The sequence below is a fragment of the Andrena cerasifolii genome, chromosome 6, assembly GCF_050908995.1.
Source record: "Andrena cerasifolii isolate SP2316 chromosome 6, iyAndCera1_principal, whole genome shotgun sequence".
Taxonomy (NCBI): domain Eukaryota; kingdom Metazoa; phylum Arthropoda; class Insecta; order Hymenoptera; family Andrenidae; genus Andrena; species Andrena cerasifolii.
The window spans coordinates 6409004-6428517 of record NC_135123.1 but is presented as its reverse complement, the minus strand read 5'-3'; the positions used below and the strand labels follow the sequence as shown (position 1 = coordinate 6428517).

General features: G+C 39.0%; 1 protein-coding gene across 3 annotated transcripts in view; it reads right to left on the bottom strand.

The window, feature by feature from the left end:
• The window catches only part of LOC143369978 (uncharacterized), a 32229-nt gene extending 20411 nt beyond the window's left edge, over positions 1–11818 (bottom strand). The window contains exon 1 of one of the 3 annotated variants that reach the window (XM_076814537.1): positions 10955–11818. In XM_076814537.1, coding sequence (XP_076670652.1) covers positions 10955–11077 — 123 coding nt within the window. In that variant the 5' untranslated portion in view covers positions 11078–11818. The remainder of the gene's footprint in view (positions 1–10954) is intronic. The other 2 variants (XM_076814535.1, XM_076814536.1) reach the window with 2 other exon arrangements.
• Between the last annotated feature and the right edge of the window lie 7696 nt (positions 11819–19514).

The window sequence follows — 19514 nt, the reverse complement described above, 5'->3', positions numbered from 1 at the left end:
CAAAATAAGAAGATACTTTATCACGTGAAACACTTATCCACGCGATAGATAACATTGCTACAAAAAAGGGAGCAATTTTCAACTAAGAGCAGTTTTCGTATTCGGCAAAAATTGAAGTGTACAGAACCCAGTCAGAAAATAGTTAAATATCCCCAAAGTCAATGACTCGGTTCACAAATTTTCAGAGAAACTTTTCATTGCGATACTTTTTCAATACTCGATTCTCTTCGCGCGATGCATGCAATTAATTGTTCGATCGCTGCGTTTGCCAAGCAAAAGTTAGATGCTTGCCCTCGATTTGTGCCGTTAAAATTGAAGGTGGCTGCGCTGTAAATTGGCGATATCCGTGGCGCAACAAAATCAATGCCATACGTGAGCTAATACGTAATTAAGTGTTACGCGATACAGCTGTTTAGCGAACTTCGTATAATACGTGTACGGTGCAGCCGTAATTGGAGGATCTCAGGGAGAAAGGTGCGTAGCGATAAGAAAACTGGCAAGTCGTCGAACATGTCTGAAGGGAGAAACGGGAAGAAACTGTCGCAGTTCTTGCGTGTTTGTTTTATAAGCTGATACGTAAACGACAAGTTGTATGCACGTAAGTGATACTATCCACTGATTTATTTCTTGGTCCTTGCATATTGATAGATTGCTTCTGTCTCTTCTCTTCCATTCATTCGACGTTTCTTTTTTTCTTCGTAGTGGATTAATGCCCTTGCAACAAGACCAAGTACTTTGATCAATTATTACGCGCCTCGAGAAAGTTGATTATAGAAATTCATCATTCGAGAGAGTTTCTTAGCGACTTCTTCTCCTATTGTAAATTTTCTCTTGCTCTGGCATTAGGCATTTTTATCTTTGTTATTTTATTTTATATTATATTATTTTATTTTATTTTATGTTATTATTTTATATATGTATTTTATAACTTTCTCTCATTTTTTATCTTTTTATGTAACAATGGTTATATTTTTGTATCTCTGTACACTAAAGGGGTTCCCGTCAATAATAATAATAATAATAATTGAAAATAATAATTGTGCAGGGTTTTTATTAAATGTTTAGCACAGTTTCTCTGGCAATGGATTCGTTTATTCGACACATAGCGAATATAATTTCCTATTTTGACACAGGTGGAAGCGAAAATGTGGCAAATCATTTTTCGCAGTCGCATCTAATTTTTATAGCGCGGTTGGTACCCGTTTGAAAATGTTAAATAGTCGAAGAGTGTATTTTAAATAGTTACGCTACCGCAGGGGACCGAGAAATTCGATTAGAATTTTAATAGTGTAAACACTAGCTTGCAAGGAATGTGAACTTTTGCAACTCCGGCTAGTTGCAGAAGTGCGCGAAATTAAGGGCGTCGAGAAAGCAGCGCGAACTTTGCATGGCTGGAATTGCTTGCTCCGCAAGGAAGCTAGCTTTCGTTAATTTACATAGCGGCGGCAAAGTTTTGCTCGGTTGCGGAGGTCGAGTCTCTTCCTCGGCTTTATCACCGAGAGAGAAATTTCACCGCAGGGTCGCGCAGAAGTCACACTTTCCGTTTCACTCTCGCCAAGCTTCTTCTTTCGTGATAGATATACATACTTTCTTCTTAAGAAACGAAATCCGAAAGTTTCCTACACCTTCGATTATAAATTTCGCAGAGGAACAGCAGTTCCCCATAACGTCGTTAATTTACAGTTTCTAATTCGATTCAAAAGATCTAGGAAATTATTCGTCCTTGAGAACCATTCAAATTCTGTATGAAATATTTTACACAGCGACTATTTATAATTAAGCGGTACGTTTCGCAAGGAACATTCTATAAATAAAAGAAAGAAAGTTGAAAAAAAATGATGGATCTGTCGTTTGAAAATTCTTGAATTAATCTGATAAAAAAATGTTTAATTTGGATAATGAGGGTTCTAACTTTCTAAATTTCTAGAGATATTCATATAAGGATTTTATTAGTTAGAATAAAATTGATAGTTATTATGATGGTAATAATGATGATTTGTAGAACGATTTTATTAGTTAAATTTATTAAATTATATTTATATATTTTAATGTAAAGGCATATAAAGTTTTGAACTTTAGAGTATTAAGAATATTAATAAATATAATATTATTAATAATTGTAATTTAATATAAATATTGTTTAATAATATTATTTTAGATTCTATTAATTATATAGAAAAAAGTTGAATTTTTATAGTTAAGGTATGAGCCTAAAAGCTTAAGTTAGCTTATCTATATAGGGTTCTAACTGTGCTTAGCTCGTGAGTGGGGCACTTCTTTCTAGCCGTGAGCCATCTTCGGTCCGTTTATGGTGAAGATGCGTTAATCCGGAAGGTGTCTGGAGAAAGTGAGAGAGCACGGAGTATTCTTCACCTTCACCTATTGTCCTGTATATGTATTCCCCTTGATCTCCCGCCGCGTCCTCGAGACTGGTGAATCGAATCGGTGTATCGATTCGTCTACCCGATTCAAAAAGAATTCTTTAACTTTCGAACAAAGATTATTCAGTGTCCCGGGATTTTTCGGCGCAACTGTGTCGGTACGTTTTATGAGAAAAAAAAATTGAAGAAAGTGTCGCGTAAATGCGGGCCCAAGAACGCTTCGCTGAATTAAAATTCGTTTAAATTCGTTTCCTGATTTTAAATGTAAAGCTCGGCGATACATAAGGTTACATTATGCGTCGCAATAACTTTCTAGTTTCTTAATGTTAGTTAGTTTTTAGTCATTTTGTTAGTTGTTTAGTTATGGTTAGGCTTCTAACAGTATTGTACTGCAGCCTCGCCATTTACTTCGCTTGTCTTTATGCATTATTTTCTTCTCTGGATGGGTCAAGTAATAAAGACGAATAATAATAATAATAATAATTATTATAACAGAAATATGAAACTTAATGCAAATCATAGGTGTAAAAATTAACGACTGTTTTAAAATGCTTCTCAAAGTTGCTGTCCCAATTATTTTTCATTTATTAAATTTCTAATTACCTTTGTAGCTTCTTAATTAAGTTTAGGGAAGCAAGAATAATTTACTACGTTTTTCTAAACATCTGAAAATGTTGAACTGGTACGACCAAGCGTAAGAGAATTTTAATAACGCATGGATAGAAGTAATTTACATATTTCCATTGAACATGCTTTGTTCCTCGATGAAAGTTTCTTATCGCGAATAATATGTACAATTCGAAAGATATATTACTTCACGAAGTTACTCAGAAACCTCTTCATTCCCAATAACTAAATTCCCGTCGCCAGCAAAGTTTATTATTATTCCCAAGTATTTATCACGTAGAGTCATTTATCCCGTACGAATTATATTTTTCTACCCGAAACTTGGTATTTACAACTCTTCCGATTAAATCTGCCTAGGGTAAAGGACCCAATTACTGACACCTAACCAATTACTGTCGCCTTAAGCTATTTTACTTAAAACAACGAATAAACAAACGTTGTAAAGTCATACGCAAAAAGAATTATGTAATTCAACCTATAATCTATACTATAGATTACACACTATATTTTATTTATTCGTAATTTTAAGTGAAATAGCTTAAGGTGACAGTAATTGGGTCCTTTACCCTACGCCAATTTCCATTTTCTAAAATCAAAGAAATAATAGGAGAGGTGTTAACGTGCAATCGTTTGTAAACGATAAATTGTAAAAAGTGCTCACGCTGGGAACGGAATCTCCCACTCCACAGTGGAACACGAACGTGTGCCTGCCCGACAGGATTTTACGCTGCACTAATTATGCAATTACGCGAGTCTTTCGTATTCCGAAGAAGGCGTGAAAGAAATTTCCCCTCGTTGTTCATCGATGTAAACGGCGCTCGTTGTTCGTGGGTTGTGTGCCGTTTTTCATTCGCCCAGATGCATTATTCAGAGCGTGTCGTGAACGACTGCAAAGCGGACTGCTCCTTATTCGAATTATTTTATATCTGCTACGAGGCACGGCGAGCTATATCGATTTCGTGAAACCAAAACTATCGACATAAAGGTGAACGTCCCAATTTCTGCTCGTCTCCCCATTTCTGCTCATTTCCTATTTTTCTTATTACTATATGCGTTACGTTTGCACTACAGTTGCAACAAAATAATTCTAAATTATTCATAGATTATAATAGAGCAGAAATACGGATATTTAGAGCATTATATATTTAATTACAAATTACTAACAGTTAAACATCTCGAAATATCTTTCTTAAATAGTTTATCAATCGGTTGATTTGTTATTAAAGAATTAATCAATTACTCTGCAAATTTTCATCGCAAACGTATCTTTTACACCTTCTTCGTGACGAGTTAACTCTTAAATCAGCATTGTGACATTTTAAGAATCTCCCAATTCCTCCAAGTCGGCTTTCTTCATTCGAATTAATTCGTTTAAATACTGCAAGCGACATACCACGTTAAAAAAAATTTAAACCACCCCAATATCTAATCCACAGAACGCACTGTCCAAAATTTTCTAAAAAAGTCAAATTCAAAATCAGACATAAGAAAGTGCAGATCTTCACTTTTCGAGTAAAGAAGCGCGCTGAACATCACTTTTGTTCCGAACTTTATACCAAAACGATGAATGTGTGTATCAACAAAGACGGTGATTAGACTAAAATTGAAAAAATCTTCACCTCCAGAAGTATCTGATTACCAGTGGCGGTATTTAAGGAAAAAGGCCCAGTGGGCAAACGTGAGCCCTTTTTGCGGGAAAATGAGGAGCTAGTTTTCTAAAAACGGGCCAAGTGTAAAATATAGTTTTTGGATGAAATTATAATTTTTTTTCTTTAAGGTAGGGCTTGGGGGGCCTTCTGGGCGGGGTCCCAAGCGGCGACTACTCATCGGCCGCCCGTTAAATCCCACACTGCTGATTATATTCCACATTTGCATTTACAATTTCCAAAAATTGTGGAGCCTGATGTCGGCGTAAGGGGGCGACACACCGTCGCTATACAGACACCCAAACCATAAGAGAATACTTTCACAAACGTGACGATAAACGTCCCAATCGAAACGTTGTTTATGGCCATTCCTCTGGCGCGTGGCATCGCGAAACATGGATCGCCTTTTCAAACAATTTCTCCCGAGGATGTTTTTCTAATCCAGCACGTGAGCATCCGTGAAATCGAAAGTAGACAGACAGACGCACGCGACCGTTGGAGGAAGGAGAAACCGGAAGGTAGGATGTCACTAACACTTCCGTTTCCACGCGCGGAATAACTGTCTTTTTTTCCAGCGTCGCAGGTAAACGAGAGTGAAAGGATCGTCGATTGACTTGCATTCGGTGTTTTCCAATCGCCGCTACCGGCTTCTTCTCGATCCCCGATCGCCAATTGCTCGAGGACATTTATCACAGCCTGGGGACTTACGGGGGTCTTCTAGTGTAACGAAGCATTTTCTTTGCGTTTTTTTCGGAATTTTTTATGAGGAGCTTGTAAAAGTTATCGCTATCCGGTTTATTTCTACATGCTTGTCTATGTTTCGATTACATTTCCAATTTTTCTTAGCGCGAAAAGATTAAAATCAACTCAAGTGGACCACTTTGTAGTTGCTTTGGAAAAAAAAGCGGGGCCCATACGGTGTCCACTGTTGGACGGTTTCTGATCATCTGAAACAAAAAGTTCAAGAGGATTCCTTATTTGCATGTCCTTGGCTATAGCCGGTACCAGATTGGAAGAAAGACATAGCAAATTATTTAATTTTTTTTCTCATTCTGACAGCCCCAAAATGTGCGAACCCTTAAAGTGCTGTCATTTTTTAAATTTTCAATATCTTTCTTTCATTCTGGTACCGGCTATAACCAAGGACATACAAATAAGGAATCCTCTTGAATCTTTTGTTTCAGATGATCAGACACCGTCGAATAGTGGACACCGTATGGCCCCCCTTTTTTTCAAAAGCAACTAAAAAGTGGTCCACTTGAGTTGATTTTAGTCTTTTCGTGCTAAAAAAAATGGAAAATGTAATCGAAATATAGATAAGTATGTAGAAATCAACCGGGTAGCGATAACTTTTACAAGCTCCTCATAAAAAATTCCGAAAAAACGCAAATAATATGCTTCGTTACACTAGAAGACCCCCTTAAGGCTGGATCGCGAAGTTCCCTCCTAAATAATGTTTCCTAATTTAATCATTTCAAGTCAAAAGCAGATACGCTGAGCCTCCCCCATTCCGCCATTTACATTTCTATTTTTTTTTTTGTTTTAACGGTGTAACAAAGACGTTTTATTGTCGTTATTATTATTAATCATCCACCAGATTACGAGCACCAGATGCAACCCCCTCCCTCGAAGCGATATGTGATACTTTTTGATTCATTTATTACTTTGAATGATTGCCACCTGCAAAGCCCCGATTCACTTTAGTCAAGTTGTATTCCAAGGTAAAGTTGAAAGAGTATTTATTTCACTTGGAACTTGAAAGGAAGTTGAGAGGATGCTTCCAATCAAGTAAATACTTACCAGGTTCACGTTGGTAAAGTAGGTTCAAGTTGAAATCAAGCGTCTTGGAATTCAAATTCTTTCGAGTAAATATTTATCTAACAAGGAAACATTTCCAACAGTGGCGGATTTGGGAAAAAAGGCCCAGGTGGCAAACGTTCTGAGGGGCGCATTTTTGGAGGGGAAGATGTAGAGGTAGTTTACTAAAAGGGGGCAAGTGTACAGAAAAGTCTAGACGAAAATAATGCTGGATAAAATCATAATTTCTTTTTGAAGACAGGGCCTTAGGGGGGCTTCTCAGCAGGGGCCCATTTTTCGGGGAAATAAAGCGGCGGTTTACTAAAACTGGGCTCACTAATAATACAGAAAAAAATATACTTTGCATAAAATCAGAATTTGTTTCTCTAAAGATGGGGCCCAGGTGGCAACTGCTCAACGGCCGCCCTGTTAAATCCGCCACTGATTTCCAACACTTGCCTTTCCGCGAGAATTAATTCTGAAGGGGCGTAAATCAGCCCTTAAACTTATCGCGTTTCTTTTTCTTCATTTTTCAATATAACTTACTTTTAACACAAGAATAAATTGTCCAGTTCTTTGTGCTCTATTACGCTACCGAAAGAAAAATAAGATTATACTAAAACATGAAAAAACGCGATGACTTTAAGGGTTGACCTCACCCCTTCAGAGTGAGTTTCCGCGGGAAATAAAAATTGCTGCTTGCAAAACGCCAGCGTGCTGTGCTCTACATTCGCACGAAGTTTATTACGCATACGTGCAAAGTATTGTATTAATAATACAAGGCACGAATTCCTTATTCCGTCAGGAACACCTGTTGGAATTTTGTTTGCGGCAAATAATTTGTTATTCGTCGGAATCGAAGTTTGCCCTACTTTGTGCAGGGGAATCATGCCACAAGGTGAATTACAGCAGCATATGAAAGTAGGACCATGTTCACCCACTAACAGAGTGACTCCTGACCTCCCTCCGCTACCTTCACCCGCAAATTTCTGCCACGGTGTCGCGTTTCCCTATCTTCGTCCCGTTCAATATCAGTCCCCCATGTTTCCTTAGCAAGCGTCTCCGTCTAATCGCTAGATTTCTCTCGAGAATCACCGCTGCATTGAGAACTCGACGATACTGTAAGCTCTGTATGCAGAGCTCGGCCATCGAAATGCTTCGAATCGCAATCAATCATCGTCAAACGAATATTTCCAACCTGAGACCCGCGGAGAACTGTTTGCGGAACTGCAGATTTACGAGAAATTAAGCAGAACACTGTACCACAGACCTTTAAACTTTTGTCTAATTTTAAAAAGTGTACTTAAAGTATATTAATTTTAACGGAACTTTGGAAGGTGTCTTGTAATGCGAAGAAATAATTATATAGGTGTCGCGCAGGGTTTAGCTAAGAGTTCGATAAAATTTAGTACAAAAAGGCAGACGGGCGAAAAATGCAGGGTTTTTAACCCTTCGTTGACACCCATAAGCTGATTTTGACGCTCTGTACCTTCTATTTGCAAAATGAATACCTTTTCCCCAAAGCTGGCTTAAAAACTGTTTTTTTTTTCTCTGAAAATACAATGTCCGAGCAACAACTCTGTAGAGTTTCAGCTTCTAATATTGAAATTTGTAAAAGTTACAATTTTTTAAAGATTTTCCTCGTTTTTTCTCGACATGTGGCAATCTAGATTTTTTTACAAAAACTGTGATTGAATTTAAATAAAAAAAACTATTGGCATATATTCTAGAGACCTTAAAACTGATACGTGATTTTTTTTATGACGATTGGATTCTTTAGATGATAATGGCAGTTGTTCAAAAATTGCTGTACGTGCGAGCCATCCATAAGCTGATTTTGACGCTCTGTACCTTCTATTTGCAAAATGAATACCCTTTCCCCAAAGCTGACTTACAAACTGTTTTTTTTTCTGTGAAAATACGATGTCCGAGCAACAACTCTGTAGATTTTCAGCTTCTAATATTGAAATTTGTAAAAGTTACAATTTTTTAAAGATTTTCCCCTTTTTTTCTCGACATGTGGCAATCTAGATTTTTTTACAAAAACTGTGATTGAATTTAAATAAAAAAAACTATTGGCATATATTCTAGAGACCTTAAAACTGACCCGTGATTTTTTTTTATGACGATTGGATTCTTTAGATAATAATGGCAATTGTTCAAAAATTGCTCTGGGTGTGAGCCACCCAGGTATGTCAAAGTTGATCGAAAAAGGAGGTGTGTCAACGAAGGGTTTAGACTTCTCATTGTGAAGATAGCTGGTAAAAATACCATTGAGTGGTTGGTAAATGAAATTCAAAGATTTAATTAAATAGAGATTACTATTTATATTGAAATCCGGTGGAACCGCGCGAGTGAAATCGAAAACAGAGAGGATCGCTGCAGATGGCTGTTGCGAGGAAGTGGCGCGTTAACAGAGCGAGCACAATTAAGCGTGAGCCGTGCTGCTTTTTTATTCGGCTGGTTTTACACACTTTTGCCAGTGAAACTTGCGCACGATCGTCGGGAAAGATAGCGAATACTAGCTGTACACTATGGCCTGATTACGTCAGGCGCGAGAGCAGCCCGAGTAATTTCATCGAATCTGCATACCGATTGCAAGCGCGCCCGCCACCGCCGCTGCCGCCGCCGCATTTCTCTGCGCCGCTGGAGAAATCTGGAAACAGATCTAATTGCACGGACGGAACGCGCCGCGTGCAAATCTCTCCCAAAGCGACGCTTCTTTCTGGAGCTGCTGGCACGAGATGCGTTCTGCTTAAATTGCTTGTAATTGACACGAGTATTTTCACTCCCAGGAAATAAGCCGCGGAAATTACTCATTACCGGGGTGTATAGCGAGTGGTGTAATTAAGAAACGAGCGATCCGAGTCGGTAAAAACAAATTGAAAGTGTGGAACGAATTACTGTTCTGGGAAATTTAATTTGAAAATTCAAGGGGCGGATTTGTTTACTGGTCGAAGCGAGAGTAAAGTCGAGTCAGAATTTAAAAGAATAATACTTAATTTACGTGGCAAATAAATTATAACTGACGCTGATTGATCGAGTTAAGGGGTCATGCTCAGTCAGGAGGCCGGTAAAAAGGGTGGTGTTTGGAAATTTTTTACTCGAAAGCTAGAACACATTTCTCAAAAAATCTGTTTTCCTTTTAAGGATTGCATCTAGTACTGTGCATCGTAATTTTTTTGTTTAAAAATATTTATCAATAACTAAGTTATTGTCCATCACTCGAAGGCTCTCTAAATAAAAGGGCTTCTGCGGTGACCGCTGCTGCTCGAAAATCGACCGTCTAAAATAAAAAATTCAAAAGAATTTACTTATTATATTATATTATCTAGTATTTGAACGAAGGATTTTTCGAAATATTGATTTGGGAAAAAATGGCTGATGTTTAAAGTAAAAGTTTCCATTTTTAGCATAAATCGTGCCTGATTTTCGTCGATTAAAAGAAAACTAAGCATCGGATAAAAAAATCCTTCGTTCAAATACTAGCTAATATACTATAATAAGTAAATTCCTTTGAATTTTTTATTTTAGACGATCGACTTTCGAGCAGCAGTGGTCACCGCAGAAGCCCTTTTTTTAGAGAACCTTCGAGTGATGGACAATAACTTAGTTACTGATAAATATTTTTAAATAAAAAATTTACGATGCAGGGTACTAGATGCAATGCTGAAAAGGGAAAAAGATTTTTTGAGAAATGTGTTATAGCTTTTGAGTAAAAAATTTCCAAAGACCACCCTTTTTATCGGCCTTAAGTGGAGAGAATTAAGAAACGTTGAGCCGCTATTTTTCATCTCGTCGATTTTACGAATGCTCCACCTTTTCTATTAAATTTTGAATTCCTTTCTAACACTTCCACGCGTCGTAGCTGAGTCCCCGCGAAACCGGCGTGCCTTTGCGCTTGCAAAAGTCACGAGGGAACAAGTCTGCAGCGTTTCCTCGAAAGGGTGAGAGATTGAAATCATTTTCTCCAACATTCGACCGCTTCAAGGAAACTCGCTTGAAGAGCTAACGAGAGATGCGCCAGCGATATCCCGATTCCAGTTCACACGCTAGCTTCTGGTGGAATCACGTTCGAATCATTAGGGGAGTCACTCCTTTCCCGAACGGTCTCCACGATTCCCCGCATCTAGATACATTTGTATTTGGGATTCTTGCGTGTCCGACTCGAGAGCGACTCTCCCGTACATTGTCCTCGCTGGAAGGGAACTTTACACGGTCGTGGAAAAGGAACGTTTACTTCCTCCGTTGCCACCGATCGCTCGGCAAACCAAACCTTTATCCCCCAACTTTAATCCCTCTACTTTAACAGCGGCCCGACATCGCGGAACCAGCAGCCCGCCGATTAAACGAATTACATCCCAAAGGAAACCCATAAGCAGCGAAGCCTCATCTTTAAATTTCTGTACCAGCGTGTATTAACTCTCGCGCCTGTATTAACTCCACGCTATCCTGCCACAACAATGGTGTGAATGTCTGAAAAGAAAGCAGCATTCCCCTTACCTGCTGGAAATGCGTTAAATCAGTCCCTGGCGGAATAGCCGGGTCGACCTCGGCAGCCGCAAAAGTCTCGATCCTCAGGACCAGGGCGGCCCACAGGACGCGCAGAAGATCCTCCCGTCTCATCGCGACGGCGATCTTCGTTCCCCGTTCCTCGCTCGACGCTGGCACTCGACCACCTTCTTGCCTTACTCAATGAACTTCACCACCGGGACATCGAACCCCACTGTGCTTCTCGGTATCGGCGTGAACTTACGTTTCAGCTCGCTCGGTCGAGACGAATAATCGCACTGTTCCCTGGTACTTGCGGCCGAGTGTTTTCGAAGGGTTCTAGCGGGGAGTGGGTGCCGGTCCCTTCGAGGGCGAAGTGGTTGCTTCGATTGCGCGCCTCGCGGAGGTGGAGGAAGGGGTTTGGAGGTGGCTTGGAAGACGGGAGGACAGCGGCGGGTAGCCTGCCAGCGACTGCTGGCTGACAAGTTCACACGTTGACGAGGACGAGTTCGGAACTGTTGGAGATCGGAAAACGTCTGAGAGTTTTACTTCTCCAGCTGGGGAAGAGTTCCTCCGCCAAGGACCAGGTGGGAGACGAACAGGTAGGACGGTGAACGTCGGTGAAGAACGGGCCCACCACTGGGCTGCTCTTGCTGCTTGTCGCTGCTGCTCCGCCGCCGAGCAAACATTTCCATGGTAGCTTGCGCTCGGAACACCTCCTGGACACTTTTAACGCGGACATTTGGCTATCAGATATTAAGGATTAAGGGGGTACACCCGTTTGAACCCTCGGGAAATGTGTACATTTTTGTGGATTTTTTTACAAGTCAACGGCTCGATGAAGATTTCCCGGTTTTTTACTATCTTTGCATAGTATTGCGAACTACTTAGAAAAAAAGTTTCAGTTAAGAAACTATTGTATTTTGGAAGTTATGCATACAGATCTGAAAGTCTCTCGATTTTAGACGGCTAAACGGTGGGCCTAAAAACTCGCGATACGTTCAACCAATTCGCTACCAATTTTGCATGCAGGATCGTAATAAGATTCCACATCGTCCAACGAGGGCTTTTTTTATTCCGATTGCCCGTTTATTATTTATAAAGGAAAAAGGTGGCCTCTTCTCTTAGAAAAATGTAACTTCACCTTTGATCTCTCACCATTTCTTTATTTTCCAAAATTTTCAAAATCGGCCCCGTTGGACGATAGCTATTGACATACTTTATAAGCAGATTTTATTGTTTTTTATTTCAGACACGACGTACAGCTGTTTTCAGGCCGACCGTTTAGCCGTCTAAAATCGGGAGACTTTCGGATATGTATGCATAACTTCCGAAAAACAATAGTTCTTTACCTGAAATTTTTTTTTTAAGTAGTTTATAATACTATGCAATGATAGTAAAAAACTGGGAAATCTTCATCTAGCCGTTGACTTGTAAAAAAATCCACAAAGTGCACACATTAAGGGGTTATAGCTAGTCAGGCGGCCGAAAAGAGGCGAATGTTTGTGAATTTTTTTTGAAAAATCGGAAGCATATATTCTTACAGAACTTTTCCCACGTAAAAGAGCAACATTTAAAGAACATTTGGTAATTTTTCGTAGAAAAATATTTAAGTTTATAATAAAGTAACAACCCACATCCAAGAAGCCTTTTTAAAAATTTGCTTTTGCGGCGAGCACTGCCATTCGGATCCAAATTATCTGAAATCAAAATACAAAAAAGATTTCGTTAATACATTAACGTATCCTCTGATTGGCGGAGGGAATTTCCGAAATATTAATTTAAAACAAAACGGCGGCTATTTAAAGTTGAAATCCTGATTTTTTCGCGTGATTTTTGAACGAAAAAATTACAAAATAGCTTGAAACTACTTAAGATGTCTATAATAAAGGGGGTTTAAACAGACTTTCTACTTATTTCTTTGTTTACCCACAAACAATTGTCAAAGATAAACTACGTTTTTCTGCCGTTACAGTGGTGTTACCCCTTAATAGACTCCTTTTTTCCCGAATTGACCGCGATACTTTCCGCGAATCTGTTATCTTGAATAGGAATAGATCTCTGTTAGAATTTTTTTATTGCGCAGGGTTACCGTGCCTGTCTATTTCAAAATTATTCCGGCGACGAAGTGTTCGGTAATAATTCAGCAATTATTAAATTCCTTCGTTGCAGTAAGAAATATCATCAGGTACTTAGATACTTATTCGATGCATTCTAAAGTAGAAATGTTTCAGAGATATTTCCGCGGATATTTACCGAATATACCTATGTAACTAATTATCCATTTACAATGAATAAACGTTAGTGATGTTGCAGGAGCAATTCTTCTAAACATACGTACGTCCACTTTTATTTACTATCCACTGTCCACTGTACCTAGCGCAAAACATTTGCACTTCCTCGAACAGAAATTAATCGAGCAACTTATACAATTTGTAATTAGAATTCTATCAGTACAGCGGAATTAAAGCATCTGTGCTTTTCCAAGTAGAAAGCTAAAAAGGTAACAAGCACGTCGATTCTATGATCAAATCAAATAACCCTGTTATTACGATTTATCTGGAGAAATGCCGGCAAGAAAGATTATATGACCGTTCTTAGGAAGGCGGAATGGTAAATCGACATCCAGCAATGTTACTTAACACCACTTAAGATGAATGGAAACGCTCCAACGAGCATCGAGTTATTCCAGTTCCGGCCCAACGTTCCACTGAACGCGTAAAAGCGCATCCTACCGTTTTATGGACACTTTTGGCACTTACTTCCGATAATAAATCGCCCTTAGCTGCCCTTTATTACGGCCACGGAAGTATTCCTATCTGAAACGAACAGGTACGTTACAATCAATCTCCAGACTAGGAGAAGCAGCTTCGATTCAGCCTGCTCACCTGCTTCGTCTTGCAGTAGATTTATATGCAATTGGAAAAGGATCGATGGAGATTTTAGGAGACAGTGGCTAAGGTCCCTCTGAATTTTTTATTGGGGGGAATACAGGCGTGGTTTAATGCATGCATTAAAATACGTGGACCGTTCTTTCAGAAGCTTGAGCAAAATATGGTCGTGCTTCAGTGGCCCATCACTAATGCTTTTCTAAGTACCTGCATACATACTCCTTGCTCTGTTCCATTTAGTTTTTCTGATAGTGAAAAGTCGGCACATCGCAACGTATCGTTAAACCTTCGGATAGGTATAAATAATTCGGCAGAGGCTTCGTTATCTAAACGTTATCGAAATGCTTCGAACGTATCTAAGTAATTATTCTAATTATTACTGGCGGTGCACGTGCTCCGCTAATGACGGCATAAAAGTGAAAACTATAAAATGCAATGCAATGGCTACTGTAAAACCGCGGCATTAAGATAATTATTTAGAAGTTGGGAAGTTGTGGAATTATCGTAGAATTGGCAGGAATATATGCCAGCGGGTTTTGCTGGCCCTAATAAATGCCTCGGTTACGAATAGTCTAAAGATTTGCTGTATTACAAAAAAAGATTTGGATTACTCTGCTCCTATCGCGCAGTACTTACTGCGCACAGTGGGCCGGATTTAAAATTTGTCGCAAAAACCTGGCCTTTAATTTGAACAAACCGATTTGTTGCTACTTTCCTTTATTCTTCGACTTCTCCTTACAACTTGGAAACGAAAGGTTTCCCAAACACTTTACTTAAACCACTGTAAAGGGCATTGAACAAAGTACCAATACTAAACTGTATTAAATTATTTCTTGTCGCAAATAAGTTAAAGAAGTTGAAAGATAAATAAATAAATGAATGCAAAAAATATTAAATTATACATCGTTAGAAAGGACTAATTTTTTCCCTATTTTTTGGCGCAAATTTTATTTCAATATCTTAAAAAACGACCCGAAAGGCGACGAATTTTAAATCCGGCCCGCTGCGCTGCGGCCCGCCAAGGAAACTTAACACCAGTTTGCAAACTTGTGATGCGCGTAATATGTGATAGTTTAGTGTTTAAAGAATGCGCGACAAAGCCATTGCAGTTTGTCGTAGTCGATACGTCAGTTCGCGTTGACGCGAACTCCAGTAAGATATTATTTAATATCCTGTAATAATATCCAGTAATAATAATATTTATAAGACCTCTTTCATAATTTTTATTCCACACCGTCTGAATGTACTTCGTCCGTGATTAGACGTTAAATCCATCCTTGTCCTCATTTATGGTAAATCAGCTCCCACAACACAATTCCGTCTATCGCATAGCTTATCTGTGTTTTCATGAATCTTTGTATCAGTGGATAAAGACACGATTGCATTCTTTCCCAAATATCCAGCTCCACATTTTGCTGCTAATAGCTTTGGTAATCTTATTCCATTCCGAACCGATAGCATCAGATTTTACACAAGCATGTAAAAGGCTCACGAGCCCCCTTAATTGTGTGACAAGGATTTACATGGCATGGTCCGATTGCAAGGTTTATCTTCAAGATTTTACGTGCCCCTTGCACCATCGTGGTCCATTGCTTCCCTTTTGGGGTCGTCCCTAAATTACGTAAGGGTAATTTCGGCGATTTCTTACCCCCTCCCTCCCCCGGTATAAGAATTCGTAAGATTTAATATTCCAACCCCCTCCTTGCGTAATATGTTTTACATTTAATTTTTTCAGTTATTAAAATTCTTTTAAAGGTTTATATAATTCGTTTAACTCGCTTTCGGGAAATTTAAACTAAAATTACTTGTTGAAAAAAAAATGTTACGTAAGACCCTACCTGACTCCCCCTCCCTTGTAAGAAAACGTAAGAAATTCGCGACCCCCATCCTCTCCCCAGAAAGCCTTGCGTAATTTAAGGACGACCCCTTTACTCTGCTACTGACGACGCACCCTATCTCCCAGTACCTCCAATCCATTATCCGCGACTTTATTTTATCGCGAATTTCTTACTGCCAAGAGGTTGCCAAAGTAATTCTCAAATACCCTCCTCTGTACGAGAAGTATTGATTATGAAATAACTAAAACAACTCAATTTCAATGCAATCGCTAAGAGCCTGAGGCGCCTAAGCTTTAGGCCTGAGGCATCGGAATCTTTTTAACGTAAAACCTCATCGAACCCTTCATGGCACACATAATCGCATCGATCTCATATGTAAGTAGCATTGCCAATTCTTATCACGACTAACAAGGGAACATCCCGAACCTAGATATTCAACAAAATTCTGAAACTTTGTGAATACGTAGGAAATTTCCTCCCGATTATAACACGATTCTTGTTTGCTGCCCAAATCCACTCTAAGGGGGTGTAATTGACCCCTGCAAATCCGGTTATTTTCCGATTTTCTGTTATAACTCGTGAACTGTAAAATAATTTTTTCTACCATATGCTAGATCTAATTAAAAGAAGTAACTTTTGTCTCGAAACTTTTTTTCCATCTCTCACAGTTAGCGAGTTATAACGCAAAATCGGAAAATACCCGAATATTTCAGGGGTTAATTTCACCCGCCGCGAGTGAATTTGGGCAGCAAAGAAAAATTGCGTCGTAATCAGGAGGAAATCCCCTACATATTCACAAAGTCTCAGAATTTTTTGAATTTTCGGCTTCGGTATCTTCCCTTGTAAGTTGATTCTTTCTCCGATTCAATAGACAGGTAAAATCCGTTCGAAGCTGTTACGTCTGTTGCGTTGTATATCTCATATTCTATATTCATGCCTCTCTTTTTTCCTTTTCTTTTCCTTCCTTTCTCTCTGTCTTTCTTTCTTAATACGCGTCCGTTTCTCTACCTCAGTTTGTAATTAATTCCACCAAAGGGTAGTTTAATCTAACCCGTCTATTGTAATTAAAGTTAAATTAAAAAAAGAATTATATCGCAATAATGTACGTATATTATAATTATACAATTCCATGTGTAATTTACTCTTGCAATTTCCCCAATAAACTTCCCCACTTTACTTCGACCACTTTCCTACCCCCGTCGCGTCACATCGCCTTTCATTACAATGCACCACGCACACTATGTACTAAATAGGCATCGCGGCTATGAAACTAACAATTAGCGGAATTAAGGGGATTATTCGCAATTAAACCGCGATGGATGGGGATTAATTGACACGTCTGTGATTGCACAATCTGTGGAAGAGGACGGGGAAGGAGCGAGGGGCGGCCACGTAACTCGCGCACACGCGTGCACCGGCGTTCTGAGCGCTGGTGAAATTTCTCGATCGAACAACGCCGGTTCAAAGATTAAGAAAGGTTTATTACGTAAGAGGGCGCAATGTACGCGCGGCTATCAGGAACGAGACATCTCGCCGCTGACGAAAAGTATTGTGTGTACGAGCCACGCGGATGGGAAAAAAAAGAGAAGAAGTATTTCCTTCGCGCGCCCGCGTGAATCTCATTAAAAAGCGTTTCACCTGTCCATATACGAAAGGGAGCGGAAGTGAATTTTAACGAAAATATCGCGGCAATTTAAATTCTCCTCCGGGGGGAGCCTGATTAATCTCCTTTTACGCAATCGTATTGTTACATCGAGGTTTCCCCGGTGGTGATCGGTGGTAAATCTTGGCTTAATATTTCATCTCCCCGGTCGAAAGGAAGCTTGAAACGCGAGCAGGAAGAAGAGCGCTGAATAAATAAATAATGAACAACGCTGGAAAGGTAGTAAGACGAAGTACCAGTAGTAATACTTTGCTAAGTAAGTGGCTCTTACTACCTAGTAAGGTGAATGTCCCAATTTCTGCTGATTTAAGAGGTGACTCGTCGTAAAGAAGGTGCAAAAGATTTATTTGCGCTGAAAATTTGCAGAGTAATTGATTACTTCTTTGATAGTAAATCAAGCGATTCGAAAACTATTTAAGAAAGATATTTCGAGATGTTTAGCTGTTAGTAATTTGTAATTAAATATATAATCCTCTGAATGTCCGTATTTCAATTGCCGTGTTTAAATAATTTAGAATTATTTTCTTGCAATTATAGTGCAAACGTAACGCGTATTATTATATTTATCTTATTATTATAAGAAAAATACGAAACGAGCAGAAATGGGGACATTCACCTTAGTAAGTAATTTAATAAAGGCGAAAAAAGTTACCACTTTCTCGATTTGTTCTATCTTTCTTATTTTTTTTTTTAGCATACATTCGTAACTGTTGTATGTTTAATACGCGTGTTCTCGTGGAGAATTTAGAGCTGTATAAACCCAGTTGAAGTTGAATTTATTCACCTGGCAAAGAGAAATGTTACACGACATTGAACGGGGTAACACATTTTTGGGCTGAGCATTGAAGTTACCACGTTTAGTAACTTGTCAGGCTGTCCTAAAAGCAAAAGGTAGTCCTCCCACAAAATATTAGATTTTTTTTATTAATGTTCGAAAGTAAAATTTCTAAAGTTAAATTTATTAAGTTTAAAGTGTGTTGTATTGTTTAATGTTACGTTGGGTTTTGCTTGTTAGTTAAATAAATTCAACTGCAACTGGGTTTTACGCAGCTTTTAATTCCCTTTCGGAATACGTATATTAGGCACATACTGCAGTGTTTAGTTGATATTGAAAAGTAATGGAATGCAGGGTGGTTCGAGGAAGTGGTAACTTTCTTGTCCGCTACTGTATGCCTGAAAGTTAATATGCCGTAACACCAATGTTTATTTATTTATACAAGTATGTAAGGATATCGTTTTGAACTTTCTTTCGACCAGTGTTCCATATCTACAATAATAATAATAATAATTCTCTACTGTGTAAATTAAGTAAATCGATAATTATAATGTGTAAATTAAGAGTTAGTAACAATTTACGCGTGGGCTTCTAAATAAACGAGGAACATCGCCTGCAGTGGCAGCTGGATACAGAAAAGAGAAGAACAGTCGACACGCGTGTGAATGTAATTAAATGATCCAGAAGCAAGGGAGATTGTACGTTTAATTAAAGACAGCTTGCTTTTCATTCGATCGAACCTTCGTCGAATCTTCATGGAAGAATGCAGATCAGACTTTCACGAGGCGACCAATTTCGTAAGAACGAACGATTGAATGTGAGTGAAAGGTTTTCGAATGGATGTCGGTGCCTCGCAGGAGTGCAGTGTGACGTAATTTACATAAAACAATGTAATTTCGCCGGACACGGGGCATCGTCGTTTTCCTCCCCAATTGAATTTTTTTTTCGATTCCCTGGCGCCCCCTCTCGATGGCACTGTGTGCCAGGGTAATTGCCCAGATAATTTGCGGACGTGTTTCTGTCTTCCTGACCGTGATCCTTTAATAGTATCTCGCGCGGCGCGCAACGGGCGGGAAAATAAATGGAAAATCACTCCACCGAGGTAACTGGGAACCGCAGAAAAGTTTAATGAAAAATATGTGAATTTTAATTGCACACATGCGGAGCACAATGGAAACAAGAATTCGGAATGCAAATCACCCAATTCCTGCAGTCAATTTTGTAATTGTGACGAGTCTTGTTGTATTCACTAATTTAATGCAATATCAGCAGCAAATTGGTATTTTTCAGCGCTTGAATTAAAGACAAGTTTAGAATTGGTGATTCACAAAAAATGTCTGCGCATGAAAAGGAATGAAATTTTCCCGTCTAAACCTTTAAATATTCTCATTTGAATAATACGAAG